This window comes from Cucurbita pepo, chromosome 16 (genome assembly GCF_057944985.1).
Source record: "Cucurbita pepo subsp. pepo isolate OVF chromosome 16, ASM5794498v1, whole genome shotgun sequence".
NCBI lineage: Eukaryota > Viridiplantae > Streptophyta > Magnoliopsida > Cucurbitales > Cucurbitaceae > Cucurbita > Cucurbita pepo.
This window is the reverse complement of record NC_141813.1, coordinates 13,337,482-13,359,852: the sequence shown is the minus strand read 5'-3', so window position 1 is coordinate 13,359,852 and position 22,371 is coordinate 13,337,482. Positions and strand designations below refer to the sequence as shown.

General features: G+C 38.4%; 5 protein-coding genes and 1 non-coding gene across 9 annotated transcripts; 4 read left to right on the top strand and 2 right to left on the bottom strand.

Moving 5' to 3' along the window:
• Positions 1–181: 181 nt before the first annotated feature.
• On the bottom strand, positions 182–4,768 carry LOC111777431 (mannan endo-1,4-beta-mannosidase 2). 3 transcript variants are annotated; one of them, XM_023657027.2, is made up of 6 exons: positions 3,977–4,767; positions 3,496–3,728; positions 2,370–2,567; positions 1,235–1,357; positions 938–1,149; positions 182–842 (listed from the first exon to the last, which is right to left on the bottom strand). In XM_023657027.2, the coding sequence occupies exons 2-6, from the start codon at positions 3,706–3,708 to the stop codon at positions 449–451; spliced, it is 1,140 nt and encodes a 379-aa protein (XP_023512795.1). In that variant the 5' UTR covers positions 3,709–3,728; positions 3,977–4,767; the 3' UTR covers positions 182–448. The 3 variants fall into 3 exon arrangements, with proteins under 3 accessions (XP_023512795.1, XP_086974841.1, XP_023512794.1); XM_087118715.1 differs by having other exon boundaries at positions 4,433–4,767; XM_023657026.2 differs by having other exon boundaries at positions 3,496–4,768.
• A 1,286-nt stretch (positions 4,769–6,054) lies between these two features.
• LOC111777428 (putative serine/threonine-protein kinase At1g09600) lies at positions 6,055–9,701 on the top strand. Of its 2 annotated transcripts, XM_087118714.1 has the most exons (8): positions 6,055–6,184; positions 6,700–7,104; positions 7,179–7,463; positions 7,545–7,862; positions 8,427–8,654; positions 8,744–8,844; positions 8,921–9,038; positions 9,125–9,701. In XM_087118714.1, the coding sequence occupies exons 2-8, from the start codon at positions 6,859–6,861 to the stop codon at positions 9,395–9,397; spliced, it is 1,569 nt and encodes a 522-aa protein (XP_086974840.1). In that variant the 5' UTR covers positions 6,055–6,184; positions 6,700–6,858; the 3' UTR covers positions 9,398–9,701. The 2 variants fall into 2 exon arrangements, with proteins under 2 accessions (XP_086974840.1, XP_023512789.2); XM_023657021.2 differs by lacking the exon at positions 6,055–6,184 and having other exon boundaries at positions 6,191–7,104.
• Positions 9,702–10,280: 579 nt separating this feature from the next.
• TRNAF-GAA (transfer RNA phenylalanine (anticodon GAA)) lies at positions 10,281–10,353 on the bottom strand. Its single transcript has one exon. It is a non-coding gene; the product is annotated as a tRNA-Phe (tRNA).
• Positions 10,354–11,269: 916 nt separating this feature from the next.
• LOC111777564 (putative serine/threonine-protein kinase At1g09600) lies at positions 11,270–15,252 on the top strand. The gene is made up of 9 exons (XM_023657224.2): positions 11,270–11,431; positions 11,961–12,441; positions 12,549–12,833; positions 12,920–13,237; positions 13,369–13,596; positions 13,672–13,766; positions 13,857–13,971; positions 14,187–14,633; positions 14,782–15,252. The coding sequence occupies exons 2-9, from the start codon at positions 11,977–11,979 to the stop codon at positions 14,986–14,988; spliced, it is 2,160 nt and encodes a 719-aa protein (XP_023512992.2). The 5' UTR covers positions 11,270–11,431; positions 11,961–11,976; the 3' UTR covers positions 14,989–15,252.
• A 1,741-nt stretch (positions 15,253–16,993) lies between these two features.
• LOC111777662 (uncharacterized) lies at positions 16,994–18,214 on the top strand. The gene is made up of 3 exons (XM_023657365.2): positions 16,994–17,260; positions 17,336–17,564; positions 17,649–18,214. The coding sequence occupies exons 1-3, from the start codon at positions 17,096–17,098 to the stop codon at positions 18,053–18,055; spliced, it is 801 nt and encodes a 266-aa protein (XP_023513133.2). The 5' UTR covers positions 16,994–17,095; the 3' UTR covers positions 18,056–18,214.
• Positions 18,215–20,978: 2,764 nt separating this feature from the next.
• On the top strand, positions 20,979–21,987 carry LOC111777077 (transcription factor bHLH162-like). Its single transcript, XM_087118765.1, has 4 exons — positions 20,979–21,123; positions 21,196–21,420; positions 21,525–21,641; positions 21,720–21,987. Exons 1-4 carry the CDS (start codon positions 20,983–20,985, stop codon positions 21,891–21,893), a joined length of 657 nt encoding a protein of 218 aa, XP_086974891.1. The 5' UTR covers positions 20,979–20,982; the 3' UTR covers positions 21,894–21,987.
• Positions 21,988–22,371: the final 384 nt, after the last annotated feature.

Here is a 22,371-nt window from a genome sequence, read left to right as displayed (position 1 = left end):
CTTCCCCTCCAGATTTTAAAACTTGTCAACTAGGGAGAGGTTTCCACATCCTTATAAGGAAAGCTCTGTTCCCCTCTCCAACTGATGTGGGATCTCACAGATGAAGTCGAGGGCGGGCACGACTTCAATCTCCCGAGTCTCCAAAGCTAAAAAAATGATGCATTGCAGCTTTGGAGAGAACTTCAAAGGTAAAATAGATTATGACTTGTATATTTACTCAAAAACATTACAGCTTGTTGTTCATGTATTGACCTGTATATTCGCTCAAAAACACTACAGCTTCTACCAGTTCATGTATAGTCTGGTTGAAACTCACTCCTATAGGTTAAACTAACTAATCTATTTCAAATATGTATCAACAGAAGAAACAAATGGCAGAGAGCCAAAATATAGCAGGAAGGGAACAAATTCAATTCTCTCAAATAAGGTATATTCAGATCACCATCTCTCAGCACACATTTTTCAATGCTTTTAACTGTTGGATGTCTCCACCAATCCTTGCCAACCTGCATGATTGCTCTATAATAAGCCGATATATCGACGATCTTTCCCACGGGACTATCCCGAAATCGTCGTTACTCTCTTCCATTCCTTCAACAAGGAACTGCCAGGCTAAAGAGCCAGCTCCCGATCGCTTCCTCTTGGCAGATTTGTAAATGACGTCGTAAACAGTTTTGTAAAATCTATCCCGCTGAGCTGGGGTGAAGCCTTTGTTCAGGTCTGACAGTCCAAATTCAGTAAACATGACTGGTTTCTTCAACTCTTTGTCACCATCTTCAATATGAGAGAGCATCCACTTGGATACAAATTTCAGTTCGTCTTCAAAATCTTGATCATGGAACCTAATCAACACGGAATGTTAATTTCGTCGTATAAGTAACGGGTTTAAGAGCATAGACGTGAGCTGAATCATTGAGTACTATCATTCAATGCTTACCAATGGTCGGGGTAGATATGAACAGAGGCAAAATCTATGTGTGGGATCTCAGAATTGCGGATGAAATCAGAGCCAAGTCTAGATGCCCACTCTTCCGGGTTCACAGTAGATTTCTTGGGGCTATTTGGACCATAAAATCCTTCTAACCCAACAGTTAATAGATGCTTCTTGTCAATCGATTTAATGTAAGCTGACATTTCTTCAATCCACTCCTACAAGTTCAGTTTTCATTTGGTTTAACATTCAGAAGCCAGAAGAATCAGAATCTTACAACTGTATTGAGGAGTATCAACTTACTTGAAGAGTATCACCTGAGGCATCGGTCATACAACGTGGCTCGTTAATCAATTCCCATCCGAAGATGGTCGGATCGTTTCTATATTCAATTCCAGTGATGGAGTTCCTTCTTGTTAGGACAGTCTGGAGAATGTAGTGCACATTAGAACGAGTAAACACCATAAGGTAGCAATGTAAGAACAGCAAAGACAAGTCCATATACAGGTCAGCCCAAATGACTACCGGCCGATATTGTTCTTTTGAGACTTTCTTTTTTGGGCTTCCCCTCAAGGTTTAAAACATGTCTAAAACATGTCTATTAGATAGAGGTTTTCACACCCTTATAAGAAATGCTCCGTTCCCCTCTCCAGTCGATGTGGGATCTCACAATCCACCCCATTTGGGGGCCTAGCATCTTCACTAGCACACAACATAGTGTCTGGCTCGGATACTATTTGTAACAGCTCAAACCCAATATTGTCCTCTTTGGGTTTTCCTTTCGGGGCTTCCCCTCAAGGTTTTAAAACGCGTCTGTTAGGGAGAGGTTTCCACACCCTTTCAAAGATTACTCTGTCTTGAACTCAGCAAAGTTATTTGAAGAACCAGAACCTCCTTGATGAATAAGGAGAAAGAGAATAGACCGAGTTCAATCAAACAAACAAACACTTGATTTAAGATTGAATCCTAAAGCACTAATTCTTCTTTTAAAAGTTCAGTGGGACGTTCAGTTTATTTTCGATTAGGAACTCTCCCTCTGTAACAAGGAAAGCCGAAAGAAGCAAGAATGAGACTAATTTCACTCAAGCTCCGCTCCCCTCTCCAGTCGAGGGATCTCACAATCCACCCCCTTTGGGGGCCTAGCATCCTCGCTAGCACATTGCTGAGTGTCTGGCTCTGATACCATTCGTAACAGCTCAAGCCCACCGTTAGTAGATATTGTCCTCTTTGGGTTTTCCCTTCTGGGCTTCCCCTCAAGGTTTTAAAACACGTCTGTTAGGGAGAGGTTTCCACACCCTTACAAGGAATGTTTCGTTCACCTCTCCAGCCGATGTGGGATCTCACACTCAAAATCCACCGCATAAATTCAGGATGAATACCCAAATCATTAACGTTACGAACCATACAGGACAAACGAAGTGATAAATATGGAACGTACCTTAATATAATTCTTAAAATAAATGCGTATCGAGGGATCATAGAAGAAGGAATCATTGGAAGAGCTTAAACCAACACCATCTTGCCATGCCCACTTCACATACTGAGTCTTCCCACCGTATGCTTGCAAGTTGTTGACTAAGCTAAGGAGAAGCCTTATCCCATGTTGTCTTGATTCTGCAATGACATGATCCAAAGCCTGCCACCAGGAAAAACCAGTTCAAACTTCAGCAGTTAACTGACAACTTGAGCAAACTGAAATTATCGTTAAACCAAACAAATCACCACAGAAAACATATATGCATATATTGTATTGTTTGTAGTTTGAATAACGTGTCATTTTAGAAACAAGACAGAGACATTGTAACAGCCCAAGCTCACCGCTAGCAAATATTGTTCTCTTTGAGCTTTCCCCAAGGTTTTAAAACGCATATGTTAGGAGGAGGTTTTCACACCCTTATAGGAAGGAATGCTTCGTTCCCCTCTCCAACCGATGTGAGATCTCATCATCCACCCTTCTTAAGGGTCCAATGTCCTCGTTGACACACCGCCTAGTGTCTGACTCTGATACCATTTATAACAGCCTAAGCACACCGCTAGTAGATATTGTTCTCTTTGGTCTTTCCCTTCTGGGCATTTCCCCTCAAAGTTTTAAAAAGTGGTTAGGAGAGGTTTCCACACCCTTATAAGAAATGTTTCGTTTCCCTCTTCAACCGATGTGAGATCTCACCGACATGGTAATAGGAAGTTATCTCATCCGTCCATGAACTCCAGCCCTCAATTTATAAACTTCGAACTATATGATTAAAGTAAACAAACAAAACCACCTTGAGCTTATAGAACGTGAGAATTCAAATCATATTCACACAATACTTCTGTCGGTGGAAGCACCCAGCTTCCATTTTTTGGCCAATGGAGCCTTCCAACCCCTGCAGACACACTTCATCGCTCTCTAAAACAGACATTGACATAGAATTTCAGAGAAAGAAGCCAATCACAAAGACAGAACCAAGGCACATGAGAGTAGGAATCAAACAAGAGTTCAACAAGTAAAGAACCCAATCACAGAAACAACATGAATCTCTCAGAAAAATATAGCTCATCACAGCAACAAACGTTTCACTTACCTTAAAGACTTGCTCGTTAAACCTGCCGGGAAAAACCTGGAGGGCATTGTAGCCACCGTCGCTGAAGGCCCAAGTTCGGCAAACTGTAAGCCCCATCTTCCTCGCCGCCCGCAGCATCGCTCTGACTCTGGGCTTTCTGTATCCCTCAACGGCATGGTCCATAAACCAGTAAGAATTCCATCCATTGATATAAAACGCCCTCCCATTCACCATGAACTGCGTTCCATTCCTCTCTACAAAACCCATTTTGGGGGCTTTAGTATCCCCAAGCTTCCAGTCCCCAAACGATATGTAAATGAAAGCCAAACAACATGCGAGTCCGAGAATCGGGTAAAAGAGCCCATTCCCCGCCATTATTTCCTCCTACGAACACAATATTGGCGGCGATGGAAACCCCAAAATACAAAACGAAACGATTGCAGAAAACAAAACTCAACTGTTTATGACAATATATCAAACAAAATCAAAGAATCGCTCATACCCAGATGCGATTTCAGAACACTAAACCACAAGGAACAAGAATGTCGGCTAATTTGGCCGATCTTATGGTAAACCCAGATCCCTATTTCTACCACGAATGTATGCCAACGATTCTTGTGGAGTTGGAACGTGTTATGAATAGTAACACTCCCACTTCAAGCTGATTGCAATCTTGGGTTTTGGGGATTTATAAGAGAGAAGGAACAGAGAGGTTATGATTGAAGAAAACCCCACCAAAATTTGCAGCCCAAACAAGCAGTGAAGAAGAATTAATGAGAGATTAAGCAAAAGAAGTAAAAAGAGGTTGAGGGAGTATGGTAGAATGTTGGTATCTTTTGATGGTTTTCAGCCTTTTCAATCACGACCCAAGAACGCAATAGTCTTGTTCTTCAACCCACGTAAATGGGCTGCTTCCAAATCCTCCCCCCTTTCAATATACAGACAAAGATCGTCTTACCACTGCAGTGGATCTCAAAAACCTGCTTCTGAATCACTCACATGCTCGAGTTTCTCCTTGTCTCCCACCATGATTTCCATTCTTTAAGCTATTTCATCTAAGAATCTTAGTCCTTATGCGTCAGAACAATAAGTAATCAAAACAATACAAATGGTTATAACAAATAGTACAGTCCACACAGATATGCGAGCATCGTAAGAAGTAATTAAATATGGAAAGATTTAAGCTATTTCCTCTTAAGAAACAACACCCTTTATTTAGTTAAATTCTTAAGCATTGTTAACTATGGTGAAACTAATGAAAGCGCAGCCCTCTTAAGAAGCGAAAAAGGGCACTGATTTTCATATTGATTACAAATCACCATGATTAATGCCGCCATTGTTGGTTCAGAAAGTAGATTAGTGAAAGCTGGCATTTGGTGATTAATGCAAAAGTAATGTCTGAGTAATCAGATGATTTTGATTAAGAAATGGAGTAAAGTTCTTCCCTCTTTTGGGACTACTGAAATCTGAGACGTTTTGGCGTGTTGGGGTGGATTTGAGCTTATTAATTATCTTTTATAATTATTGGTGGACCTAGTCTAGGTCTGGTACAAGATTAATGAATTAAGACATTAAAGGCTCTATATTAGGTGTCACTATTTTTATTTTAGATTAGATTAAGGTTAGGTGGAAGGTGGAGAAAGCTGTTTCGAGCATCCAAGTCTTCGATATGAATGGAATTATAATTCTACGCTTGCGTCATGACCTATACGTCAAGACACGAAACTTTCAAGTAAATACATTTTATTGAATGAAATAAGTGTTTTCTTTGGTAAACGTGTGAGAATGAGTGATTCGTGTGTGAGATCCCACGTTAAGGGTATGAAAACCTCTCCCTAGTAGACACGTTTTAAAACCGCGAGATTGACGACGATATGTAACAAGCCAAAGCAGACAATATCTGCTAGTGGTGGACTTGAACGGTTACAAATGGTATTAGAGCTAGAAACTAGGCGGTGTGCTAGCAAGGACGCTGGCCCCCACGAGGGGTGGATTGTGAGATCTCACATTAGTTGGAGATGGGAACGAATCATTTCTTATGAGGGTCTAGAAACCCCTCCCTAGTAGACGTGTTTCAAAACTGTGAAACTAATGTCGATACGTAACGGGCCAAAACGGACAATATCTACTAGTGGGGGGCTTAGGCTGTTACATCGGGTCTCTAGTCTAAAGTATATGTTTTAATTACGGTTAAGTTGTTCTCACGTTGGTGGCATGTGAAATAGGCGTTTAGTTAACAAAATAGATCGGTACAAAACTACAAGCATTAAAAGAAGACCATCAAGTATCGCAATACAATCGAGAAAACCGTGCATCATCCAATACACTAAAAAGAATGTAAGGCATGAGCAAAGTTGGAGGTAACGATGAGACAAACTCAAAGAGAGCCGAACATGAGCCATAACTTCAAAAGTTGAAATTTGCGCATGGAGCTTTCGGGTTTGGGAAACGTATTTACAAGGGAAGTGTTTACTGTTTAATAAGGAAAAAGACGGTGATTAATGGCGGCTTTGGAGAAGAAATGGTACTCTTAATTAGCTGAAAGTCACTGAAAATTGTGATTAAGAACAGAATTATGAGTGTGGGGTTAGCCGAAAGCCACTAAAACGACCTCTTTGAAAATCCAATACCCAATACTCCAATTGTTTCTTAACACCTTCTCCCTCAGCTCAATTCAACCAGACAGAACACTCCGCCTCTCAATTCGCCTGTAATTTTCTTCTCATTAATGTCTCTTTTAATTTTTCTTGCCCCATTTCGTAAGCTTTTCTATTTCGATTGTTTGACGTTTTGGAATTCTGCTTTACCCTTTCTAGACGCTCTTCTAGGTTTTGTTCTATTTTCTTCTTCCAGACGCTTTTCACGACTCATCTTCAAGTTTTTATTACCTTCTGCTGGTTTGAATGAGTCCATGATCCATTTATTCCACTGTTTATGATGTTGTGTCTGGTGGGGTAGATTCATTCTATCATCTGAGTTTATCCCTTTGATTTTTTTGCTTCCTCTTGAAAAAGTTTTATCCTAATCCGCTTACTTTTGTGGGATTGAATGGTACGGGTGGGGACTGGTTGATGCGTTTGTTCTAGCTTCGTTCTTGAATAAGAACACTTGACATTGTGTTAAATTTTGTTTTGTTTTTTGAGTTTGGGATTGTGGTTTATGTAAGAACATAATCTTCATTGATTTGTGTTTAGTTTTTGTATAATGGGTTGCATCTGTTCTAAGGTTTTACCGGATGAGTGTAGTGAACATGAACATGATAGCTCCAATAAAGCGTATTCCTCCAGAAAACACCTCTCTGAATTGAAAATATCAAGAGCTGGCTTTCCCAAATCAGAGAAGATTTGGGAAAAAGATAGACTAGATTGTAGCGATGTTTCGGTTATGTTGTTCGATACGAAGGCGAACGGTCCTCTGCGCTCGCACGGTGAGCTTCCTAATGAGAGGAAGAAGAAGGCAGACGTCCCTGATATCACCATTGTCACTCATCCATGTATGGGAAAGATTCCGAACACTACCGAGGCTGAGCAGGTTGCTGCTGGTTGGCCGAGTTGGCTGGCTAAAATGGCTGGTGAGGCCATCAAAGGGTGGCTGCCCAAACATGCCAATAACTTCATCAAGTTAGAAAAGGCATGCTCTCTCTTTGAGCCTTGTAGCGTTATGCTCACTAATTTGCAGCTGATTAACCTATCTCATTCTTGCAGATTGGCCAGGGAACCTACAGCAGTGTGTATAAAGCTCGTGATATCATTCAGGATAAAGTTGTGGCCTTGAAACGGATCAGGTTCGACAATCAAGACGCCGAGAGTATCGCGTTCATGGCTAGGGAAATCCTTGTTTTGCGAAGGCTTGATCATCCAAATATAGTTAAGTTGGAAGGTTTGATCACATCACAAACATCATGTCACATGTACCTTGTTTTTGAATATATGGAACATGATCTTACAGGACTTGCATCTCGGCCTGGCACGTCGTTCACCGAACCACAGGTAGTATATATAGCTCATGAACATTAGTAATCCATACATAACTATATGTTATGTAACCAGTTTTATCCATAACTATTTCAGATGAAGTGTTACATGAAGCAACTTTTGAGCGGACTTGCTCACTGTCACAGTAATGGGGTTCTGCATAGAGACATAAAGGGCTCAAATCTTCTTATTGACAACAATGGCGTTTTGAAGATAGCAGACTTTGGGTTGGCTGTTTTCTATGATTCGCAGTCGACAGTTCCCATGACGAGTCGTGTAATAACTCTCTGGTATCGACCACCGGAACTTTTACTTGGAGCATCTCAATATGGAGCTGAAGTTGACTTATGGAGTGCTGGTTGCATTCTAGGAGAGTTATATGCCGGCAAGCCTATCTTGCCCGGAAAAACAGAGGTACAATATAGCTTTAACTTACTGAGGTCGTCTTCCTGCCTTCAAATATGAACCGTTTTGTAACAGTCCAAGCCCATCGCTACTAGATATTGTCCTTTGGGTTTTTCCTTCCAGGCTTCCCCTCAAGATTTTTAAAACACGTCTGCTAGGGAGAGTTTTCCACACCCTTATAAAGAATATCTCGTTCTCCTCCCCAACCGATGTGGGATCTCACAATCTACCCTCCTTCAGGGCCCAGCATCCTCGATGACACTTGTTCTCTTCTCTAGTCAACGTGGGACCCTCTAATCCACCCCTTTAGGGCCCAGCGTCCTTGCTGGCACACTGCCTCATGTCCACCCCCTTCAGGGCTTAGCCTCCTCGTTGGCACATCGCCCGATATTTGGCTCTAATACCATTTGTAACCGACCAAGTCCACCACTATAAAAGTTTCCACACCCTTATAAAAAATGTTTCGTTCTCCTACCCAACTGATATGAGATCTCACACGTTTAGATCGATCAAATGTGGCCTTCAACGTTTTTATTTGTCAAAACAACCAAGGTTGATGCATCCACGTTTCAGGTTGAACAACTACACAAAATATTCAAGCTATGTGGTTCCCCCTCCAAGGAATATTGGAGAAACTTGCAGTTGAAGCATTCAACAAGCATGAAGCCTCCGCAGTCGTACGAACGATGTCTTCGAGAAAGATATAACGACATTCCTCATGCTGCTATTGAGCTTATGGACAATTTGCTGACTATAGATCCTGCAGAGCGAGGAACTGCAGCTTCTGCGCTCGACAGCGAGGTACGTCACAACTCTTCTTCAAAAACCGATTAACCAACGAGATTCAATTCAGTTGGAACTGGTTCTCTACAAGGGTTTTCTTTGAACAGTTCTTTAGCACAAGGCCCTTGCCATGCAATCCTTCAAGTTTGCCAAAGTACCCTCCTAGCAAAGAAATCAATTCAAAACTGCGGGAAGAGGAAGCAAGAAGGTAAACATCATTGAGTTGCTTAAAGACCAAAGTTGGCTTCACTCTTTGTAGGCTCTTAGTTCTACGTTTTACACAGGCAACGAGGAGTAGGTGGCGGGAGAAGCCGAGCAGTCGACGCCGAACTAAAAGGACTGAAGCAATCTCGGGTAGTTCCTGCTGCAAAGGCTAACTCTGAGTTGGTTATTTCACTTCTGGTAAACTCTACATGAAGTTCTATAATCTAGCAGAAGATGTTATCTTGTCTCTTGATTCTCTAACCATCTTGGTTTTCGGATTATAGAGAAAACAAAGTTTTTCGATCTCGAAGTACCGGAGCGAAAAGTGTTCTTACGGATTGGTGTCGAAGAGAACCTCAAGTTCAGGACCTATAATAACTCAGAGACCAGGATTTACAAACTCGAAAACGGTACCGAAACACGTTTCAACGATTCCGAGGGAGTGTTTAACATCATCTGGGCCAATTGAGTTTGTTTCTTACAAACATGTCCGAGAAAGAAATGGAGTTTCAAGGCCAGAATCAATGAGCCAAGACAAAACTCTGATAGTTGGCTGAACTTCTCCGGGCACGACACGGTCGGGCTTCGAAGCTCTTTGGATTGATTATGGCATCGTCTAGAGTCGAAAGGGAATTAGTTGGTTCATTAGGCAATCAATGTAGATAGGAATAGAAGTTTAGGCACAGTTTTTAGGTGATGGCTTCCTACAAGAAAAGGGAAGAAAAAAGAAACATAGAAGCCAAGCCACCACCGGTTCTGTTCTTTGAGCTAATGTATATAAGTTGGGATTTGTATGTAATTAAGAGAAAATAAATCTGTCGTTAATGGGTTGATTCCAAATCCATCTCCAAAATTTACACACCTTCAAATCTTCGATTCGAGCGAGCCATACACCCTTACAAATGGTATCAGAGCCAGACACTAGACGATGTGTCAGCCTTCCGCTGTTCCCTGAAGGGGGTAGGACACGAAGCGGTGTGCGAGTAAGGACGCTGGGGCCCAAAGGGGGCGGATTTGGGGGTGGTCCCACATCGATTGGAGGAAGGAAAGAGTGTCAGCGAGGACGCTGGCCCCAAAGGGGGGTGGATTGTGATGTCCCACATTGGTTGGAAAGGATAACAAATCACACCATTTATAAGGGTGTGGAAACCTTCCAAAGAGGACAATATCTGCTAGCGGTTGATCTGGGTCGTTACATGTGACCTTCAAATCTTTGGTCCAAAGAGGACAATATCTGTTAGCTGTTGATCTGGGTCGTTACACGTGACCTTCAAATCTTTGGTTCCTCTCAATTGAGTAAGTCTATTGAAACTGAGCGTGGATCGAATACACATACACGACCTTTAGATCTTCAATCTGATGCTCTCCCAATTGAGCTATCCCGCTCGAAATTTCTTTTTAGTTTAAAAAAAAAAAAATTAAATCTGTAATTTTATTCAATGCGGTGAGCGTGGATCGAACACGCGACCTTCAGATCTTCAGTCTGACGCTCTCCCAACTGAGCTATCCCCGCTTGATGCCAAAAATCAAAACTTTTAAATTACAATTAATAATAATTGCCGGAATTGGGGGAGTTTGTCCTGAAATGGACAGTGCGTAGACAACGAGAATCATGGAAAACCATTATAAATTATTTTATTGGGAAAAGGTTTTCATTCCTTATTTTTTTTCCTACTTAATAAATATGTTTTTTTAAGGAAAAAAAATTTACAATATTCTCTAAAAATTAAAACATTTTTGACAAAAATTACTATAAGTAAACAATTTAGTTGAAAATTACAGACTTTAGGTATTGCTTTTAGGGCTTCAAAATTCAAACCTAATATTTTTGGTGAACTAAAAATAAATAAATAAATTATTAATGTATTAATTAAAATGGAAATCAAAACATTTCAATTTTTTATTAAAATTTTAAAATATAAATCAACAATTACGGGGTTGTTTAATTATGACTTAATTTGATTTTCTTTTAAAAAAACAAAATTCAAATTTTATCCATTTATTTATTTATTTATTAATTTAGTTGGAGGACGAGTCAATTTCATCCCATCATAATATCAATAATCCGTCACAAAACTTTATAAAAAAAAAAATATTAAATACGAATTAGTCGATCCTAATAATAAAAAATATGTGATTATTTTTGGAAGCTAAATGGTAAAGCAAACACTCACAGCAAACCCCACTAATTTTGTCAACAAAATTAAAGACAACACTTTGTGATTCTGCTCATGATTTAGTGGAAGAACAATTGAAAACAAAACAGTTGAATTCAAACAAAGCTTACTGTTTGTGGATGGTTTGGTTTGTGCAATTTCACTTTAGTTGACTTTGTATATGCTTTTGATTTGAAGAACTAAACCCCACGTAATTAGCCCGTTTAAATTTCCTAATTTAGCATTAAAATGCGAACCAAATCCTTGATCCCTTCTCGATGATCCTAGTCGTCGACATGGGTTGAGAATAGAGAGAGAAAGTGGGAATTTTATAGTCGAACAGCCGGCACAGGCCGTCTTAATATGATAATCTTTGAAAATACATGTTTGAATACGCGTTCGGAATTCAAAAGGCGAGCTCAATGTTCTTTCTTGGTAACTAAGCGTCTCTATCTCTTTTTCATTCCATTTACTTCCGGTTATCTATTTGGGTACTTTTTTTTTTTTTTTTTTTTTTTCTTTTTCAAGATATTGATCACTAGTTTGTTTCCTCTGATTGACTGTGAAATAGTCTTCTGATTGATGAAAGCGATTCGAAGTGTTTGTGGGTTTTTCGGATTTTGTTAAGAAAGTCGCTGTTCTTGATCGGTTTTTTCATTTTCTCTTTTGATTGATTCTGTGATCTTCCTTGTTGGGTCGGTTCAGATTCTGGACTACGGGACTTTGGAAATTCGTTCCAGTTTTTTCTGATCAACAACTGTTTGGTGTTCAAACTCGCGTGTTTGAATGTTTGATTTGACATTCGTTTTAGGGTCTTCTTCTCTGCATCGAGTATATATGTAGAATAGTTTCGAGGTTTTGTGGTGTTTTGATTTGTTATTTATGGGATTGTTCTGGAATATATCTAGCGTTGGCTTCAAGTGGAGATTGTAATTTCTGAAGAAACTTACGATTTTGTTGTTAGTTTCTGGGCTGCAATTATGGGTTGCCAATGTTCCAAGCCATCTGTTCATGAAGATGAACAGAGCAGAGCCTCTGAGAAATTGCCTTCACTAAAGGCTTCAGGGGTTAGTTTTTCAAGGAAAGAGGAGGATGTGCAATTCAATTCCGTGAAGAGGGACCAAGGTGTTCGACTAAATGCCTCACAGAGAGCTGATGGTATTCGATCGAAGGTGAAACCAGAAGGTGGTGACTTGAAGGTTGCTTACTTAGATAAGAAGGTCAACGGCTCAAACAGGGTACATGATGATCAAATTGAGAAAAAGAAGAGGGAGAGGTTGGAAGCAGCCATTTCTGCTAATTATCCTGGTAAAGGAAGCATTCCAAAGGCTATGGAAGCTGAGCAAGTTGCAGCTGGTTGGCCTAGCTGGCTTTCCTCTGTGGCTGGTGAAGCGCTCGAGGGATGGCTGCCACGAAAAGCCGAAACGTTTGAGAAACTAGACAAGGTATGTAAAAGTTGTGAATCTGGGAGTTGGAAGTAGTTTGTTGATGTGATTGTGAGTCTGAGTTTGTTGTTGTTTTGTTTGGTTTGGTGGTGGTTTTATTTTCACAGATAGGACAAGGAACATATAGTAGTGTTTACAAGGCTCGTGATATCATTCACGGTAAACTAGTCGCTCTAAAACGAGTTCGATTCGATAATCTTGATGTGGAGAGTGTGAAGTTTATGGCCCGGGAAATCCTTATCCTACGTAGACTTGATCATCCAAACGTTATAAAATTGGAAGGCTTGATTACGTCTCCGCGATCATGTAGCTTGTACCTCATTTTTGAGTATATGGAGCACGATCTTACAGGGCTCGCATCTCGGCCCGGTGTCAAGTTCAGCGAACCACAGGTAAATTTTGCTTAGAATTCATTACTAATTAATGATATCTATCCAATCCTCAAGAACCTAACACTTTATGCTTATGGCCATGGAAGGTTAAATGCTATATGCAACAACTTCTAAGGGGGCTTGATTATTGCCACAGTCATGGTGTCCTCCACCGCGATATAAAGGGTTCGAATCTCCTAATCGATGCCAATGGTATCTTGAAGATTGCAGATTTTGGACTAGCAAGCCATTTTGACCCTCATAATCACGTTCCCTTAACGAGTCGCGTAGTGACTCTATGGTACCGACCGCCCGAACTTCTTCTTGGAGCTTCTCATTATGGGGTTGCAGTGGACCTGTGGAGTACTGGTTGCATACTAGCTGAGCTATATGCTGGGAAGCCCATCTTACCTGGAAAAACAGAGGTCGAACATCTTTATATTCTTATTAAGAGATTTGTCTTGTTATTCATGATTTAGCTAAGGCTGCTAGTGATCAAAAGAACAAGATCAAAGATTTTGGTATGTATATGAAATCTTTGAAGTTATTTCTGCAGGTCGAACAGTTGCATAAGATCTTTAAACTTTGTGGGTCGCCACCCGAGAATTATTGGAGGAAATTGCAGTTACCTCATTCAACTGGATTCAAGACGGCTCAGCCATACCGACGTTGTGTCGTGGAAATGCTCAAAGATTTCCCATCTTCTGCGGTGGCTCTAGTTGATAAGTTGCTATCTATTGATCCTGCTCATCGAGGAACTGCAGCCGCTGCCTTAAAGAGCGAGGTATTGCTGCCTTTCCTTGGAATCATTTGAAAGTTACTCTGATGCATAGATTCTCATATATTCATAAATTTTCAGTTTTTTACGGCTAAACCGCTTGCTTGCGACCCTTCGAGTTTGCCCAAATATCCTCCGAGCAAAGAGATCGATGCAAAATTCCACAGCTGCAGGAGGTAAGCAAGTATTTGAGGCTGGGAAGATGTTCAGTAAGGGCTGGCTCTCTTGGGTATATAACTTCATAATAAGCTCATCTTCCATTGCAGGCAACCAAGAGTTGAGGGCAAGGACCCAAAATATTATGCGGAAGGGAGGCGATCTAAGGAAGCTAACATTAATCTTTCCCTGAATGACAAGGATGAAGCAAACATATTAATGCAGGTATTCTGTTAAAACTTTTTCGGTTTTAACGGCCTAAGCCCACCGCTAGCAGATATTGTCCTCTTTGAGCTTTCCCTCAAGGTTTTAAAACGCGTCTGATAATGGAGGTTTCCACACCCTCATAAAGAATATTTCGTTCTCCTCCCAAACGGACATGGGATCTCACACTTTCTGTATGCTTTTCTGGACTAATTTATCTTTGCATTTCGTTACAGAAAAGGCAAGGTCATTCAAGTTTCAAAGGCGGAATCGGAGTGCTCAATCCGCATGGGGACGAAACAGTTTCCGGGTTTTGTATTGCTCCTCCCAGACAAAACCAATCTGTCACAGAAATTTGTTCAGATACAGGCAGGATTTCACATTCAGGACCGCTAATTAGCAGACCAGATTGGATGAAATCAAGAAAGCAACTTGATGATCATTCAATGTTGCTTGATGGATCCAATCTCTCAGTGTTATCCCGTTTAGTAGCGACGAGGTCTAATACATCTGAACATCCCTACGATAGACCGGGTCCATCACGATCAGAAGTAGGCAGATTGCCTGACTTCGTTAGGGAGTCTGAGTCAACAAGAAAGCAGGACCGAGAATTTTATGCACATCGTGGTGTAGATTCATACCGGATAGAGAATGAAAAAGCTCGTGCTAAAGAACAGTCCCAGGTTCGTTCTTTCTTTCCTCTTACTAAGTAGTTTACATGAATGAAGATAAAAATCCTAGTGCTATGCTATCTTGAGCTGTGTTCTAATCAAATGAATGAATGATGTTCTGCTGCCTGAGATGCTGATTTTTGTTCATTATGTGGTTCAGTTTGCTTATGGGACAGACATGAACAAGCTTTATACCTCTGGTCCACTCCTTGGTCCATCAAACAACTTAGATAAAATTCTGAAAGAGAAAGACCGTCAAATTCAAGAATATGCTCGACAAGCACGACACGGTAAAGCTGCTAACATTCAGTCGAAGGGTTCGAGAGCAACAACTGGAAAACATCTCATGTTGAGCCATGGAGTATGAGATAGATTACCGAGATCGCTCGCACCGGGCAGCAGAAAAGACCGTTGGAGAGACTTGAGATCTGATATGGGTCGAGTTGTGTAATCAAAAGTGATTTGTTTGTGTAGATTTTTGGTTCATTATGTTGTTGTATAAAAGGTGGTTGTGAAGCACTGCTATGATTTTTGAGTGCACCCGACACTGCCGTGGTGTTTGCCATTTGTTCTTCATTCTTGTTTTTAGATGCTGATAATGTGTACAGAAATAGCAACCATAGATTTGTTAGATTTCTTTGTTTGTATTTTTTTTTTGAAAAATAATATCTAGTTTTTAAATCTTAATCTAAATCAAAATCTTATCCGTAAAGTCGGGGTTGGAGAAGAGAATGAAACATTTCTTATAAGCGTGTGAAAATCTCTCATTTTAAAATCGTGGGCTAATGACGATACATACGTAACGGGCTAAAAGCGAATAATATTGGCTAGCGGTGGGCTTAGAAGGTTACCAAGGGAACGTCATATTTTAGGCACTATTTTGGATGTAGACGGGCAAAAATCTCGATAGGCCATATTCGAAAGTGATATAAGTAGAGATAACACTATTGTGGTCGAGAGAGTTTTCATGGGTTTTTTGGTATCTCGATCTGTCATATTCGAAAGTGATATAAGGTAGACAAAACATTATTGTGGCCGAGAGTTTTCAAGGGCCTTTTGGTGGATAATGACGAATGTAAGGTATGATGATTTGAACTTTCGAACTCAAGTCAATGAATTCGTATCAATTACTGTTAGACTATGTATGAGTTCACTGCATATTTGGAAGTGATATAAGTAGATATTACATTGTGGTCGAGAGAGTTTTCGAGGGTTTTTTGGTCGATAATGATGAAAGCGGGGTATGAGGATTTGAAATTCCGAGCTTAAGTGAATGAATTTGTGTCAATTACTAAGCTAGGTTCGTCTCGATGGTTTTTTAATTAAATAAAAAAAAAATGCCTTTACAAGTAGGCCCCTCGTGATAAATGGTCGTTCTCATTATAGAGTTGTGAACCATTCATATCATTATTTTACTGTGAAAAGTTTGGATAGGGGGTATTTTAGTCCATAGGGGGGTATTTTAGTCCATTCAACTTTAGATTCTAGAAATTGTCAGCCTATCTTCCCATCCTATATGGAATATTCGAATTAGCAGAGGATATTTATGATTTATATTATAGTTAGGGGCCGAGTTAACTAGTCGAATCCTCCATCACCATTTGCCACGTGGCAATTATAAGAATGTTTAGTTCCCCTCACCAATTCGGGTAGAATCACATCTCTAACCCATCTGTGATTTTACAATCCACCTCTTATAACTCTCGCTAGCTCACATATTATTTGTAATAACGTAAGGTCACCGCTAATAGATATTGTCCAGTTTAGCCCGTTATATTATTACTGTCAGCCTCACAATTTAAAAATGCGTCGGAGAGTTTTCCACTTTAAAAGGAATGTTTCGTGCTCTTCTCCAATCGATATGTGATCTCACACGTATAATATCCCCTATTCATTCTGGACGGTGCATAATTTTCCCCTTGTATTATTCAAATTATAATTTTTCCTTAATTTAATAATCGCGTTGATAATTTAAAAATTTTCATACGAAATATTTTTTCATCTCCATTTGTCATGTGTCAATATAAAAATATCCTTTAATAATTATAAAACAAATGACATTTTTTAATATATGTGGACTTTTTTGTATTTAATAATATCGAGATTATTCTTAAATTTTAAAAAAATGTATTTCATATTATTAAATTAAAAAAAATGTAATTAATATAATTATCAATATCGTTATTCATAACGATAAACTGAAATTCAAAATCTATCCATCCTCCTCGATAATAGTTCAAATATGTTAGAAAATAAACTAAATTGTTAGATTTTTATTCAAAATATAATTTAAAATCTGTTTGCCTAGCTGGCAGTGGAATGGGTCCCACGTGATAGGGTCGATTATAATTATTTGGGCTATAAAATTTTAAAATTTCAGCGACGTGTTCGACGAAGAACCAGAGCATGAAATCCAACGGAGAAAAATCAAGCTAGTCGTCGGGATCGGGTGGCTCCGAAGAAGTTTCGAAAAAATGTCTGACATATCGGCGAGCTTCATCGATATATTCCCGGAAGAGTCGGAGAACCCGTCGGAAAGTTCATATGATTCCAGCAACGACGGAGATCAGAACGGAGAAACTTCCTCCATCGTTAAAGAAAACAGAGCCTTCTGGAAATCGCAGAAGGAAGTTCTTCAGGTAAAGGAATTTCGTTACGTGATTTCATCGGTGTGATTTTGTTCTGATTCTTTTTTTTTTTTTTTTTTTTTGTAGGCGAATTTGAAAAGGACCAATTCGATTGAGTTAAAAATCTGGAAAGCAACGAAGATTTCTCTCAGAGAAATGAATTTAAAGTCCATTGATTGCGATTGCCGGAGACCGGCGGAGGTTGTAGTCTGTCGGGAGTGTGTACAGAGAGAAATATGTAATTATCTGAGAAACGCTGGCTTCAATTGCGCCGTTTGTAAGTCCAAATGGAAAAGCTCGCCGGAAATTCCATCAGGTAAACAGAATACCCTAACCCTAGCGTTAGTTCTCATCGTCTTCAATTTTAGGGATTTGATAATTAGGGCTTTTTTACGCGCAGGTGAACACAGTTATTTGGAAGTGGCGGACGATTGGAATCCGAATGAGAGAGTCATAATCGAGATGAATTTCAGAGAGGAATTCGAAATAGCCAGAGCAAGCGAAGAGTACAAGCGATTGGTCAGACGATTGCCGGAAGTATTCATCGGAAAAGCCGAGAAACTTCGAGAATCGATCAAAATTCTGTGCAATGCGGCGGAGAAGTGCATGAAGGAAAAGAAGATGCACTTAGGGCCATGGAGGAAGTACAGATACATGCAGGCCAAATGGTTAGGGAAGTGCGAAAAATCGACGCCGGCGCCGCTGCCGGTTGGATTATCCGGCCGGCCGCCGAAGGCGAAGGCGTCCATGCTTACCTATGATCTGCTACAGAGCCTGCCGCCGGCCATAGCGGTCGAAGTGGTGTGACCGTGGAAGGTGAGAATCAAGAGAAATTGCAATTTTGCAATTTCTATGTTTTTGCCATAAGATCGTTTAAATTTTATGGTATTTTTGGAGAAAAAAAAGTTATTTTGTTCAAGCGTAAACTAATTTTAATGAAATTAAGTACAAAATGTGCATAAATCACTCTTAATTTTTTTTTAATTGTATATAAAGCAAAAATTAACCGCTTATAAATTTTAAAACAATTGGGCTAATAAATATTTGGCTTAATTTGTGATTTTTCGAAAAATCATAAACTATAATATTTACCCTCAAATGGTAGCACACTTAATCTACTATTATGATGTCAAATTAAATTGTCGTTCAAATAAAATATTTGAGCTGGGTCTTGTCAGGGCTCGTCGAGGGGGCGATATTGGGGGTAGCGAGATTAGAACCAAGTATTTTAATTTCTTTGAAGAAATTGTGGGTCGGTATTTTTTTTTTTTTTTTTTTTCTTTCTACATGTTTGAACGATAAATTAACTTAGTCTCATGTTATAATAAAAATAATAATTAAATTAGATTATATTTTTTAAAGGAAACTCACCCTCTCCCTTTTCCCGCTCATTTATAGATATTGAATAAATTAACTTATTATTCAAATTTTATAACAAAAAATAGCTTAAAATTATTAATATTTGTTATGATAGCAATAAATATAATTGTAAAATTCTTTATTGAGGAGATAGAAAAAAAAAAAAAAAAAAAAAAAAAAACTAACCACCATTAAAATTTTAAGAAAATAAATAAATATTATGAAAAACTAATTTTTATTTAAAAGAGGGAATAAAATAATTATATTAATTAAAATGATGAACAAAAAATATTTATATAGAAAAACAATGAAATAAACATTTGTATGATAAAAGAAAATAGATTGAAAAATAATGAAATAAAAAAAGGATGATTATAAAATTTAAAATTTTAGTAAAAAGTAATTAAATTTATCTTTTATAACGTCTTTTTTTTTTCTCCCTTTTCCACGTATTTCACGTTGCTTAAATAACTTCCTTTTATTTATATATATATATATATATATATATATATATATATATATATATATATATATATATATATATATATTATTTTAGTTAAAAATACACATATATTTTTAAGATAGCAAATACTCGAAAATAAACTAAAGTAATTAATTTAAAAAAAAAAATTAAAAATCAAAATCATTATCAAACGGGACCTGAATTTTTCTAGACCTCTAAAAGAGGTAGAAAATCGAGTTGAGTAAAGGCCGAGAAAGAGCTCCTTTGGAAGATTGAAGGGTCACGTTGTTGGAGATATTTCTAAACCACTACTGAAAACGATATTTTTCATATTTTTATATATTTTTTCTTTTTTCAACAACAATTTTATCCATTAAACTTTTAAAATATTTTAGTTTATAATTTTTTTTAAAAAATAACTAATTTAGTCCCTTCATAATTTTAGTCTTCATAGTCATGTTATTTATGAATTAAAAAAAATATGTATGTGAAAATTTGAAATTTTTGGCTCCAAATTTGAAAAAAAAAATGCTCATTCTTTAATTTATTTCTTCTTTTTTTTTAATGTTTGAAATAGGGAATCAAAGTAGTGACCATCTCTTTCATTGAAATTAACCTAAATCTTATAAAGTTTGACTTGTTCCTCTATTTTATGTAATTTAAAAAGCTTTTAATAAATTAATAAATTTGAAATTTGAAATTACAAGTCAATAATATACTCTTAACATCGATATATTAGTTATATACATTATTAATGATTAAGAGATACATATCAATAACCCTTTTATACAAGTAATACTTTATATTATAGCGATGCCGTCGTTATAATACTACTCTATGCAAGTGTTATAGTATTTTGATGCGATGCCGTTGTCAACCATATATGAGTGTCTTGTCTTTACCTGAAATATAAAAGTAGCACATAACTTAAGTATTTGAAAAAATACTCAGTGAGTGACCTCAGTATCGACTCGGTTAGAGAAGAGTTTATTGGTCGTTGAGAGATCATATCTCTAACCTAACCAAAATCAAAATGACAAAATCTTTGAAGAGAAAATTGATACATATTTTGAACAAAATAGGGAACGGTTGGGACAAGTTTTAATGAAAAGATACTCATCATGATATTGCTGTCTAAAAGTCATGTCTCTGACCAATAGCGGTTGTTTTAGTATTTAAAAAGCACGTGAGGACTTTTGCATGGGAACATGTATATTAAGGAGAAGTTTCCAAACCCTTGTAAGGAATATTTCGTTCCCCTCTCCAACCACCGCTAACAGAAATTGTCTGCTTTGACCTGTTACGTATCGTTGTCAACTTCACGGTTTCAAAACACATCTACAAGGAAGATATTTCTACACCTTTATAAGAAATACTTCGTTCCCCTCCAACAACCGCTAACAGAAATTGTCCGTTTTGACTCATTACGTATCACCGTCAGCCTCACGGTTTCAAAACAAATCTACAAGGGAGATATTTCCACACTCTTATAAGAAATGCTTCGTTCTCCTCTCCAACCTTAACAGAAATTGTCCGCTTTGACCCATTACATATCGCCGTCAGTCTCACGATTTTAAAACGCATCTACAAGTAGAGAGATGTTTCCATACCCATATAAAAAAAATGCTTCCTTTTCCTCGGAACGGATTTGAGATCACATAAAACGTGTATGCGTAGTAACACAACCTGACAAAGAAAGAACTTTAGGGAAAACTCCAATAATTTCTCCAAAAAGAAGGTCCAATGTGAGTAATGCGTGTATTAAATTTCTGGTACTTTACACAATTATTTTCCACCATTGCGGCGGTCCACATGGCGTGGCAGTGGCTATCTATTCTCTTCCAAGCAACCCCCAGATCTATATAAGTGCTACTCATTTGGCTCTACAATTTGAATATGATTATACCATTCCATGGAGGGAACTCACGAACGAACCCAACAAAATGCTACCCATAACAAGGTCGAGAGAAAGGTCCTGGAGAAGAATCGAAGAAACAAGATGAAATTGCTTTACTCCAAATTGAACTCTCTCCTCCCAACCCATCACTCAAATGTTCGTTCTTTCTTTCCATTTTCCATCAATTTTTTTAATCTGTTCTTAATTGGGTCTTCAAAAATCTTGTAGGAGCTGCCATTGTCGGTGTCCGATCAGATAGAAGAAGCTATTAAGTACATCAAATCACTCGAGTTGAAGCTGAAGAAGGACGAGGAGAAGAAGGAGAGGTTTACGAGACGATCTTCGTCGTCGTCGTACATGGCTCCGACAAGAACCCGGAATAGAAATGGACCGGAATTGAGAATCAAAGAGATGGGTTCGGCTGTCGAGGTTGTTTTGAGTACTGGGTTGGAGGTATTTCAGCCCAAACTCTACCGCTAGCCGATATTGTCATAATTTTCTTTTTTTGTTTCTACTGATGCTTCATTCTCATCTCTAACTAACGTGAGATTTGACAGGAGGATCGATTTATATTTTATGAGATAATTCATATATTTTACGAGGAGCGAGCTGAGATCGTTAATGTCAGTTATTCTGTTGTCGGGAACCGTGTCTTGTATTCGCTTCACGCTGAGGTATTTGTGTTGGTTTAAGGTTTTTGGTTTGGTTTAACGTTGTTTAGTGGTGAATGGTTTGGATTGTTGTGGGAGTAGATTGAAGATGTGGTGTATGAATTTGGAGCAACGAAACCAACGGAGAGGATTAAACGATTGGTTAATGGATGGGAGAATGATGCAGAGATGAAGGCGGCTGGTTCTTCCAGCAGTCATGGCGGAATCCGGCGGCCGGGGAACGGTCCTTCGACGTGTTCTGATAATCAGTTTTAGAGCCACTGGATCTGAAATGGGTTGTGTTTTAATTGATGATCAAGATCATATAAATTTGGAAAAACAAATGATTTTAATGAAAAATATTCGAGTGTTTTATGTTTTTCTGTCTCTTCCCATCCATTCACGTTTAAACGTATACCTAATCGACGTGTTTTTAAATCGTAACGTTGACTATGATACTATTTTTTTGTTACAAATGGTATTAGAGATGGTACTGACACTGACACTGTGACAGATTGGAGAGCAATTGGAGAGCAGACAAAACTACTAGACCATTGTGCAGCTAACACTAGCCCATAAAAAGGTGGCATTTGACGGTTAACGGAAAAACACTAATACTTTGCTTAAAAAATACCATAAATATAAATAAATAAAAAACCCATTCAAATTTTTAAATTTTTTTATTAATGTTCTAATACTTTTAAAATTTAATAATTATCTTTTCGATTAGTACCACATTAACCTAAATTTTTTA

Coding starts and splice junctions, on each gene's coding strand:
- LOC111777431 (XM_023657026.2), bottom strand. CDS start 3,849: ATGGCGGGGAATGGGCTCTTTTACCCGATTCTCGGACTCGCATGTTGT. Junction 1,150..1,234: donor CCTCAGGTGATACTCTTCAA/GTAAGTTGATAC, acceptor CTGAACTTGTAG/GAGTGGATTGAAGAAATGTC. Junction 843..937: donor CATATCTACCCCGACCATTG/GTAAGCATTGAA, acceptor CGTGTTGATTAG/GTTCCATGATCAAGATTTTG.
- LOC111777428 (XM_023657021.2), top strand. CDS start 6,679: ATGGGTTGCATCTGTTCTAAGGTTTTACCGGATGAGTGTAGTGAACAT. Junction 7,863..8,426: donor TCTTGCCCGGAAAAACAGAG/GTACAATATAGC, acceptor TCCACGTTTCAG/GTTGAACAACTACACAAAAT. Junction 8,655..8,743: donor CTTCTGCGCTCGACAGCGAG/GTACGTCACAAC, acceptor TTCTTTGAACAG/TTCTTTAGCACAAGGCCCTT.
- LOC111777564 (XM_023657224.2), top strand. CDS start 11,977: ATGGGTTGCCAATGTTCCAAGCCATCTGTTCATGAAGATGAACAGAGC. Junction 12,834..12,919: donor TCAAGTTCAGCGAACCACAG/GTAAATTTTGCT, acceptor TGGCCATGGAAG/GTTAAATGCTATATGCAACA. Junction 13,767..13,856: donor AAATTCCACAGCTGCAGGAG/GTAAGCAAGTAT, acceptor CTTCCATTGCAG/GCAACCAAGAGTTGAGGGCA.
- LOC111777662 (XM_023657365.2), top strand. CDS start 17,096: ATGTCTGACATATCGGCGAGCTTCATCGATATATTCCCGGAAGAGTCG. Junction 17,261..17,335: donor CGCAGAAGGAAGTTCTTCAG/GTAAAGGAATTT, acceptor TTTTTTTTGTAG/GCGAATTTGAAAAGGACCAA. Junction 17,565..17,648: donor CTCGCCGGAAATTCCATCAG/GTAAACAGAATA, acceptor TTTTACGCGCAG/GTGAACACAGTTATTTGGAA.
- LOC111777077 (XM_087118765.1), top strand. CDS start 20,983: ATGGAGGGAACTCACGAACGAACCCAACAAAATGCTACCCATAACAAG. Junction 21,124..21,195: donor TCCCAACCCATCACTCAAAT/GTTCGTTCTTTC, acceptor AAAATCTTGTAG/GAGCTGCCATTGTCGGTGTC. Junction 21,421..21,524: donor TTTTGAGTACTGGGTTGGAG/GTATTTCAGCCC, acceptor GAGATTTGACAG/GAGGATCGATTTATATTTTA.